The sequence below is a fragment of the Rhagoletis pomonella genome, unplaced genomic scaffold, assembly GCF_013731165.1.
Source record: "Rhagoletis pomonella isolate Grant_MI unplaced genomic scaffold, Rhpom_1.0 Rhpom_scaffold_00007, whole genome shotgun sequence".
Classification (NCBI taxonomy): Eukaryota; Metazoa; Arthropoda; class Insecta; order Diptera; family Tephritidae; genus Rhagoletis; species Rhagoletis pomonella.
In genome coordinates this window covers 22,742,483-22,753,312 of record NW_023458561.1, presented here as the reverse complement: position 1 = coordinate 22,753,312, position 10,830 = coordinate 22,742,483, and the positions used below count along the sequence as shown (strand labels likewise).

General features: G+C 38.0%; 1 protein-coding gene across 1 annotated transcript; it reads right to left on the bottom strand.

Moving 5' to 3' along the window:
* Window positions 1-3,471: 3,471 nt before the first annotated feature.
* On the bottom strand, window positions 3,472-10,197 carry LOC118743733. Its single transcript, XM_036476495.1, has 3 exons — window positions 9,388-10,197; window positions 7,452-9,302; window positions 3,472-3,483 (listed from the first exon to the last, which is right to left on the bottom strand). The coding sequence occupies exons 1-3, from the start codon at window positions 10,195-10,197 to the stop codon at window positions 3,472-3,474; spliced, it is 2,673 nt and encodes an 890-aa protein (XP_036332388.1).
* Window positions 10,198-10,830: the final 633 nt, after the last annotated feature.

The window sequence follows — 10,830 nt, the reverse complement described above, 5'->3', positions numbered from 1 at the left end:
AGGGCGAGACGTTTTCTTATTGCCGGCAACAAAAATTGTTTGGTGGGGAACTACGAAAATACTATTTTGCCGAAAAATATATCTTTTATTCAAAAAGGCACTCATGTGCGACACTGCCCTCGTATATCTTTTGTTTTTAATTGAATGATTTGGGAAACTGGATTTAAAAGCTGAAAGTAGTAAAATTCGATGCTTTTGTGGAAAAAAAATATTTTACTCGAAAGATATCGTAATAGGCGGCACACAAAATCGTAAAAATTGCTAGAGAATTTTCAGGACTAAATTCTATTACAGCCAAAAAACATCTCCAAAAACCACGCCTAGCCGTTCTAGAAGCTGTGTAATTGGCGCACTAAATGTCTCTGTCAAGCGAATTAGAAAGGAGGTTACTGGCAACAGGAACACTCTCTTTTTAGTTATATTAGAAAAAACTTTCACAAAAAAAAAAGAAATTAATTTTCCTACATTAATATAGTATGTATGTATGCATGTAAGCCATTTTCATATTTTCAAGCAACTTAAATTTAAAATTCCCAACGGATTTCCTTGTCAATTACAAGCCAACCAACACTTTCATGTGTTGTAGAAATTTTCAAGGACATCCGCAGGAAACATTTAAAAAGTATTTACATACATAAATACATAAACGAACACGAGACTGTTTTATCAAAAATGTCATGTTTCCCACACATCTATCTACATATATTTTTTGTTCGTATTTTCTTGCGCTACGGCGATTTACACATCCTTTCATATGAAAAGCTGTCAGAATGAAAAACTTTCCAGACGGAGAAATTTTTAAGTGACAGACAAACGAACAAGCGAGTGCAAAATAAACGGACAAGGGTGTTGAGGGCGTTGCTATCTATGCGGGAGACGGCCTTGCTGTCACACCTAAAACGAAAAGCTGCCACAGTAGGAAGCAAAGCGTAACGTAGAGTAGCAGAAACAGAACAATAGCGGTACATTTCACAGCAGCAAAAGTTTGGGGAGGGACTGGAGAGGCAGAGCAAGAATAAGTGAATCGTAGGAGTTGCAAGCGGCAGAAATTGAAGTATATGCCAGTGCATTGTTTCATTTCGCTTGCATCTCGAACTGCTGTTGATTGTTAGGGTTATGAATACTTTATGCAGAGCGGATAGCGGGATACTAGTGGTAGAGAGAGAGAGAGTAAGGAGCGTAAACGGCCAGGCATTGTTGACAGTAGGGACTCGCTTTTCATTGGAATAAAGTGGAAAGTGACATAGAGAACAAAAGATTCCCACTTACTGCGTTGTTATAGCGAAAGCAAACGAAAAAAAAAGGTTTTATTATTTTTTTGTGGAAATTGCAAATTGGAAAAATTTAAAGCAAAAGATAAAAATTTGAATTTGTAAAAAAAATTGCTTTGACAGTCTTCGCTGCAGTTTTCATTCCATCACCATTTCTTCCTCTTCCTCTTCCTCTTCCTCTTCCTCTTCCTCTTCCTCTTCCTCTTCCTCTTCCTCTTCCTTTGCTTGCATACTAAATGCATAATAACTTTCAATCATATTGATTGACATGCTGCTTGTATTCCAAACAACTGTATTGAGTGCAACCAATCTGTTAGTAAATGCAAGTGTTTGCAGCAGTCAGCAATCTTCTTTGAGACAACTGACTGCACAAACTTTTCTTACTTGTTGTATGTATGTATGCAATTCTTGTTGCGAACAAAACAAAGAAAGAGCAACGCTTTCAAAGTTCACTCGCCTTTTGCTGTCGCAACTGTTGTCTGCTGTAAAAGGTTGCTGCTCCCGGCATTGGCTACTGTTTGCGAAATTCTGCTCCATCTTCTTAAATGCCAGTAAAGTCTGCGAAGGTGATGCATTAGATGCCAAGTGGGCATAACAGCAGTTACTTCTTTATTAAATGCCAGCAAATTGCCGCCGCACAAAGCCTGAAAACGAGTAGAAAGGAAGGACCAGTACAAGTTATGCAAAGTATGAAACTCCAAGAGCTCACGTAGTCTGAAAAAGAATCAAAGCTCCAGGGAACGGCGCTTGCTACCAACGTTGAGCGCGTTCAATTACAAACATACACGCTGGAATACTTATTTTGCCATTTACACCAAAAGTTTTCGACGCCTGCCAGTCTCACATTTTCACTTTCGCTTTCGCTTCGACACTGTGTGCATCATATAAACTAACAACTTATTTATTCTTTCGAGGTTATCATAAATCTCAGCTAATTTACGCGTATTTGAGTATAATTTTATATACATACCAACTTATGTATTACTTAAGTATATATGCACATTAGGGTGGATCAGCTAAAAGTTTCCACCGGAATAATAAAATGTATTATATTTTAAGACTTCCGTCAAAATATCTCGGAAAAGAAACTAAGATTTACATGAGCTGGACCCTTTTGAAAATGTCTCCAAAAATCTCGTTATTTTGATTCCGTTGATAAACTTCAAAAAAAAGGTATGCACACCTTTTAAAGCTAAGCTCTTTTATGATCCTAGGTAGTTTGTTAGAAATATCATTTCGAAAAACCAATTTATTTAAAAAAATCGATTTTTTGAGGTATTTTCAAATGGGTCCAGGTCACGTAAATCTTAATATTTTCCCGAAATATTTTGGCGAAGTCTTAAAATATAATAAATTGTTTAACTCCGATGGAAAAACAGCACCAATTATTTTTTGTGTAGAGTGATATGTACACCCTAATGTGCAACATTGTTCTCTTTTTAGAGCCAATGTTTTGTAAGGATAGAATGTATAAACCCATACATACATACAATAAATATCTTTATGAGTTCGCTTGCGTGAAACCTTCAGCTTGTAAGCGCCAAGCAAGCGAAATATGAAAAAGTTTCTTTACGACCTAGCACAGACAAAGTGTCGGCGTATGGGAAATGGGGCCAGCCAGGTCGGCGACACTGCTAACGTTATTGTGTCAGGTAAAGAAAGAAATGAAACAAAAGTTCATAAGCAGGAGTAAATGATACGAGAAGTGTATCAATGAGAGTTTCAATTATCACAATGAGTTATGGGAAATAAAAGTCGTGATAACGGAATTAATAAAACATTATCTCTACATACATAGTATATTCGACCACGCAATGCGACCCGAACCCAAAGGAATAACACCTAAGAAAATCAGTTCTCATCTCCTGAGGTTAATATACCTTTCTAGGATCTTTCAAAACGTTCGGAGCTGTAAGAATAAATTCAATGTACGCTTTTTTAGTGTTATACAGGCTCAGATTCTTTAAACTCAGCCCCTGCCGCCAGTTGCGATCCATTCGTCAAGCAGTTCGCTGCTCCCCCTCCAGATTTTCGCCCCACCCAAACTTTTCTTGAGGGGAAAATGGACAGAGAAGAAGCTCCTAGCAGGTTTATTCTGCACGTGACCAAAGATTTCATGACTGGAAACTTTTACTATCAAAAAATGTTACCAGCTATTGTCACCGCGATTCTAGGTACATTGGTAATTTGTTTAAAATATTCAGCCATTCAGCTATAAGAATTGTGGAAATTTTAATATTGCATATTTCACGGGGCAATACTTTGTAACCAGCTTGTGAGATGGTAACGATATTTACCAGTTACAAGAGTACACAGAATGCGAAAAGGGTTTAAAAATTTACACAAACTGTATTTACAGGTGCGATAAGAGAATAGATCGAAATCCTCTAGAACGCCAGAAAGTCTAGTCCTTAAGCCGGTCAACCAATCGGTTTCCCCTGAGTTTTGCCTGCTGTGTCGGCAGGCGCCATGTTCAGCATTACGTTAATTGTCAACCTCTGGGTGGCCCGCAGTGCTCCACTAATACTAATTAAGGTATCCAGTTTTACGCGCTGCAACTGTTTAGCTAGTATAGCCTTCACAAGTGAGTTTCCCCAGTCTTCTTCTTATTCTTATTTGACGCTGTAACCGCTTAAGCGATTTCGGCCGAGTTCAGCAAAGCACGCTCGTTTGGAGCCAAGTCCATCTCCACTTGGTCTTTCCATCGCAGTGGGGGCGTCCATCATCCTCTGCTACCACCAGCGGGTTACGAGTTCAAAAACTTTCTGAGCTGGAGCGTCTGTGTCCATTCCAACGACAAGGCCAAGCCAGCGGAGCCGCTGTATCTTAATTCGCCGCACTACATACGTCTATGTCGTTGTAAAGCTCATACGGCTCATTGTTCCATCGTCTTCGGTACTCGTCGTTGCCGTTGCAAATTAACAAATCTTCCACAAAATATCTCTCTCGAATACTCGCCTCATCGGATGTTGTCATCGTCCATGATTCAGCGCCATATACCAACACGGCCATGATGAGTGACTTATAGAGTGTGGTTTTACTCCTGTATTGCCTACTCAGTTCAAAGTAGCACTTGCTGGCAAGAGTGATTCTGCGTTAGATTTCAATGCTGACGTTATTTATTATCGGTGTTAATGCTTGTTCCCAACTAAACGAAATAGTCTGCTTTCTCGAAATTACAACTATCAACAGCGACGTGGGTGCCAAGGCGCGAATGAACTGCTGACTGTTTGCTTGATAACAGGAGATACTTCGTCTTGTCCTTGTTTACCAACAAAACCATTACCTTTGCTTCCTTATCCAATTTGAAAAAGGTGGAACTGACTTCACGGATCCTTGACGCCAGTATATTTTTTAAAAGGAGTTCAGTGAAGTTCGGAATAAAAGTATGCGTATCAAATGAAAGAGAAAGATTTGTAGCATATAAAAAAAATTTAATTTTTATAACATAAGGACGAGTAGGTATTGAAAATGTGTTTCTAAAATTGTGTCCTTAAATATCCTTGAATATTGCAAAATATACATTTTTGGAAAAATTATATTTGAAGGGCTAATATACACACCACCACATCCTAGTTTTTCGTCCTTATGACTTTATTAAAAAAAAAAATAATAATGATAAATTTTAATTTAAAATCAATACCTATTCTATAAGTCTACAGAATCTTCTCTTTCATTTGGTACATATTTTTATTTTACATTACACTGAATTTTTTAAATAATTTTTTAGAATTTATCATATCTTTGAAATTATAAAGTTCTAATAAAAAAATTCTAAAGCTAAAAACGCAGTTTTACTATATTTGGCCCATAGTGTCGTGAGCATATTGATTGCTTGATGTTTTGAAATTTTTTTTGTTTCAAACTGTTTCCATCTTTTTACTCAGAATTTTTAGAATAATTTTAGGTACGCAATTTTATAAGTATAGCCCATTAAGTTAAAGGAGGATAAAGTCCAAGTTGCAAGTGACTAAAAGTAACGTTGATTTTTTATAATTTTTTTGCTGGCGGTGTCCCACATTTTTTGCCAACAAAGTATGTTCGAAAATTTTTTATATGGAAGAAAATGCCCAGCATCATTTAAAACATTCCCAAAAATCAACGGGATTTTGTAGCTGCATGAAACTTGCATTTTATCCTACTTTAATTTAATGTGCTATGATACTGCGTTCCAAAAATTTTTCTAAAAATGCTGGATAAAAAGTTTAACATTTTGGCAATTTTTATAATTTTTGTACAAATTTTGAAATGCGCATTTAAATGCAGTTAATTATTTATAAAATGAGGTAGACTTCTGTAAAAAAAAAAATTAAGTATTAAATAAATAAAAGAAATATAGACTAAACTGGTTGAAGTAAGGCATTTCTTTTATTTCTGCCACTACTTCTTTCAGCCACACAATACAACTCAAAATTTGGCATTTTTGAGATTATGCGCTACAAATGTACGGAGAGCTTTTGTTTAATAATAATAATAATAGATTGGCGTGCGCCTTGATGTTGTCACACAAAGCGGAGGGACCTACAGTTCTACGCCGACTCCGAATGGCGATTGTATTTTTATGAGAAGTTGTTTTTCATGGCAGAAATACACTCGGAGGTTTGCCATTGCCGCCGAGGGACAACCGCTGTTAAAAAAAAACCTTTTCCTATATTTTTTTTGCGATATGTCTTTGACCAGGGTTTGAACCCAGGCGTTGCGGAGTGAAAGAGCGCACTGCTTACCACTACACCACAGCGGCCGACAAAGAGCTTTTATTTTCGTTTCAGCAATATTTGCAGCAAATTTTTCTTACAATTTGTTAAAAAAAAAACCTAAGGTAAAGCGCCCTTGCCCTTATGATTACCATGGGCTAAGAAATAGTTTGTTTTGCATTTTCTGAAAAACGTTTCATTTTGAGTTGTGACTCTTTTAAAGACGGTTTTTTTCGACATGCCTTAAGTTACTTTATCAAATATGTAACCGCCAAAGTAAATTCGTTTAAATTTAAATAATTACTGTCTTTTGTTGTTTTACAAATGACATATTTTTCAACTAAAATAATAAAGTAGATTTCAAACCCATTTATTTATTATTTATTATTTATTTATTTATTTATTTATTTAACGCCAATCGGCTTTATACATACAATAGAGAGAGAAAAAAAAAACGAAATGAACACAAAAATAGCATAACATAGGTATAATAAATTAACAATTGCATGGTAATAAGTAGGAACCAACTAACAACATACTGCTCTCTTAATTTTGTACAAGAATGAATTGAGTGTATCACCGAAAAAGTCTACTGCAGAACTTCGTTGACCAACTTGGCTACCCTATTACAGGGATCATTAATGACATAGTTTTTCGATGATTTCGTCGTGAGGAGTAGACGGTTCCTTCTCAGGCGTATATAAGGGCAGACTATACTAAATTTTTCAAGTACCTCCGGAGAGTCAATGAACCCATTGATCACTTTGAAGAAGAACGATAGGTCGTGTATCTGTCTTCGACAAGTCAAACTCTTTAAGTTGAACTGTTCCATGACTGCATTAGCGTTGGTTTCTCGGCCGTTGCGACGTTCAAAGGCAGATACAAATTTACAGAACTTGTATTGAATATTTTCAATTCTGTTTACAAGCGTATCAGTATATGGAGACCATACAACTGAGCAGTATTCCAGTGACGACCGTACTAGCGTTGAGTACAAGTTAATCAGTGTATCTGTATTGCTGAAATCCTTGCTCGATCTGATGATAAAGCTCATTGTCCGATAGGCTTTTAGAAGTATACTGTCAACGTGGCTACTGAAGGTTAGCTTGCTGTCTATAGTTACACCAAGGTCTCTCATAGTAGATACATTTTCTAGTAGATTGCGGCCTAGTGTATATTCAAAGCGACTTGGGTTCAGTTAGCGAGAAAATAACATTACGGTACATTTTTTTATGTTTAAATTTAGTTTGTTGACCAGGCACCAGTCATAAAGCTGGTTAATGTCCGATTGTAAAGCCTCACAGTCGGCGGCGCACGTTATTTGTCGGAAAATTTTTAGGTCGTCAGCAAACATTAAAAATTCCGACTTAATATTGTGACCAATATCATTCACAAAGATGTTAAAAAGCGCAGGGCCAAGGTGCGACCCCTGAGGTACTCCTGAGGTAACAGCGATCTCGTCGGAAGTGAACCCGTTCACTCTTACAACAAGTCTTCTACCGCACAGGTATGAGCGAAACCAATCTAAAACTTTGCCACGAATACCATAAAGACTTAGTTTGTCGATTAGTCTGTCGAGGTCAACCGTATCGAAGGCTTTACTAAAGTCGGTGTATATACTGTGAACGTCGTAACCCATACTCATAGACTTGATTATGTGGCTGACATACAAAAGCAAGTTCGATGTGGTCGATCTTCCGCCGATGAAGCCATGTTGTTTGGATGAGAGTACATTTTTCAAAGATGAAGATAATTTGGATAATACTATCTTCTCCAGCAGTTTTGCTAATGATGATTGCACACATATCGGTCTATAGTTATCTGCTTCCGATCTTGGGCCAGACTTGTGTATGGGGCATATAAAGGATAACTTCCATAGGGAGGGGAAGTAACCAGTCTGCAACGACTTGTTGAAAATATGTGTAATGGGCTCGCATAGCCCAGAAGCGCAATACTTTAATAATTGGTTAGGCAGACCATCCGGACCAGCCCCTTTATTTGTATCTAGAGCCAAAAGGTTATCAAAAACTTCGTCGAAATTGACCTCCAAGCTGGACAAACTTAGGTCGTTACAATCAGTGGTTACAGCATTGGTCGCGACCGGGGCGGTGGTTTGGTCAGTCGGATAAACACTCCTAAAGAAGGAGGCAAAGAGATTGCTGATTTCAGGACCGCAGTTCGCCGTATGTTTTCCCCAGGTTATCGTCGATGGTATGTCGAGATCGTTATTTTTCTTATTTTTAATGAAATTCCAGAATTCTGACGGGTTAGTTTTCAAAACGTTTTCTGCATTTGATATGTAATTTATGTAACACCTAGCACTAAGTTGTTTGGCCTCAAACCTTAAACGACGAAACGTTTCGTAGGAGTCTCTGGTCTTTTGCCGCTTGTAGTTATGGTGGGCTTCTTTCTTACGCTTGGTAACCTGTATTAACTCCCTGGAGAACCAACAAGGATAGTTATTACTCTTCCTTGTGTACATCGGCACAAACTGAACTAGACCAGTGTTTACTATATCATAAAACAAATTAACTTTATCGTCAATTGAGTCGATTTTGTATAGATCTATCCAGTTGGTCCTTGTGAAGAAACAGTTAAGGGATGCATAGTCGGCTTTTTTGAATGAGAAGGTGGGCGCGGAGTTGGACTTCAGACTTGATTGAAAGACTATGTTTACTCCAATTGCGGGATGATGCTTATCTTCATCAACGATGGGGAAGTTTTTTTCAACGCTTGCATCTGTGTTACTGAAGCATAAGTCGAGGATGCGATCGTTGGCATTGTATATTTTATTAAGTTGTTGACAGTTGGAAAGGTAGAAACCTTCGTATGCAAGTTTGGTGCAGTCATCTGGCGGCGAGCTACTTGGAAGATTATAATCACCCAAGATTAGAAGTTTCGAGTTAGGGTATTTGTCCGTTATACGATTTATTGATGAAATATGGTTTGAGAACAGGTCGATAGATGAAGAAGGCGGCATATAAACACAGCCAATTACAAGATCATAACTCTGGCCTTTCACCTTGACGAATATTTGCTCCAAAATGTTGTCTTCAATAATAATTTGTTCTGCCTGGATAACACGTTTGACAGCAATGAATACGCCGCCTCCACGTTCATGTGTACTGGTTGTGTGATCTCTGTCCTTTCTGAATATTTTATAGGTGCCGTCAATAACTTCGCCGTCGGAGATGGATGCGTGCAGCCAGGATTCGCTGATGCAGATGATATCAAGTTGAGTAGAAGCAGTAGTGGTTAGAAATGTGCTTAGTTTAGTTCTCAGGCCTCTGGCGTTCTGATAGTGCACATGGAGCCTCTGGACGGGGCTTATGCTTCCCTTGCGTTGGGTGAAAGGAAAATTTATCCACTATCTTCGGAACTCCATTTACGTACTTAATTGTTTTATTAGAATCACCACTTACCATCAATGTGTTTAATTCGCTGCGTACTTTTTTCAGGTGTGCTTGTTGCGCTGGTGTTAAGTCCGGTTTTATACGTATGTCGGTGCAAGATGGTGGTTTAAATTTCAGTATTGATCTAGCACTTTCGGAGGGGGCTTCTATAAGCATGGGACGGGTTTTCCCAGCAATTGGACGCCCCAACCTGCGAATTTTTAGCTCGGGAATGGTGTTGGAGAGCTCCTGTGGAATCAGTGGGACCAAGAGAGCACGATCGTCGCTTAAACGTTCAGAACCAGATGGTTTTTTAGACTCTGGAACGTTGAATGCGACGACTTGTTTAGCTCGTTTCCTACGTTCATTGATCTCAGCGATTACCTCTTCACTGCCTGGATCGCATGTACTGAACGTTGTTAATTTCGATTCAACGGTGCTGACCCTATCGTCTAGCTGTGTACACAATGTATTGAGTGAGTTATTTTGTTTGACAATGTTGTTCAGCTCCGACCGAATGGTAAGCAATTTGTTCTCGATGTCTTCTTTGAAAGCATAGAAATGTTTTTCGAACATCTTCTCCATTTTTCTAACGATTAGATCGTCATGGTCAACATGCTGATCGTCACCAACTATCACGCTAACCTCACTTTCGCAACCATTGCATTTCCACTTTAAGTTATTGTATTTGATGTCATTGGCAATTTTGTTGAATTCAACCTTATCAATCTTTGTACATTTTGCATGGATCCACTTGTTGCACTCGGTACAAAGTATACTGGAAGTGTTTTCTCTGATGTTAGCAAAGCAAACACCACATACATGGCGTATTGGCGCCATATTGGCTTTTAGCAGAATTATACAAATGCGACTTCCAATCGTAAGTGGTGGGCGTGGGAATCCAGTACTCGCCTGAGACTTTCTGGCGACGAATTGAAAATTGTTCACAATATTAAATTTTTTATGTTTATGTTATTCGGACACTAACTTTGCAAATTTTGCCTTTATTTCGTGTATTTTCGCACTGTTATATGGTAAGACATCTTCTCAAACTATATTGATGCAAGTTTTTCATGTAAATTTGTTGGAAAATAATGAATATCTAAATCCCAGGAATAATCCCGGGATCCCGGGATTGTATGAACGATGTCCCGAAAGTCCCGGGATCGCAAAAATCGAAAAATTAACATCCCTAATACATAGTATATGAACAAAATTTCGGAGTCGTGCATTCATCGTTGCGCTTTTAATGATAGTTTTAAACGTTTTTGAGATTAGGTTTGCATGGGAGGAATATGCTCAAGTAAATCGATTTTGCAAATTTTTTGTGTGTTTACTTGCTCTATTATTGTAAGTATACGGACGAAATTTCGAAGTCCTAACCTCATCGGTGTCCTTTGAATGACATTTTAAGTTAGGTATGTAAGGGAGGTATGTATGCTTTAAAATAAACCGATCACAACTCTTTTTCGT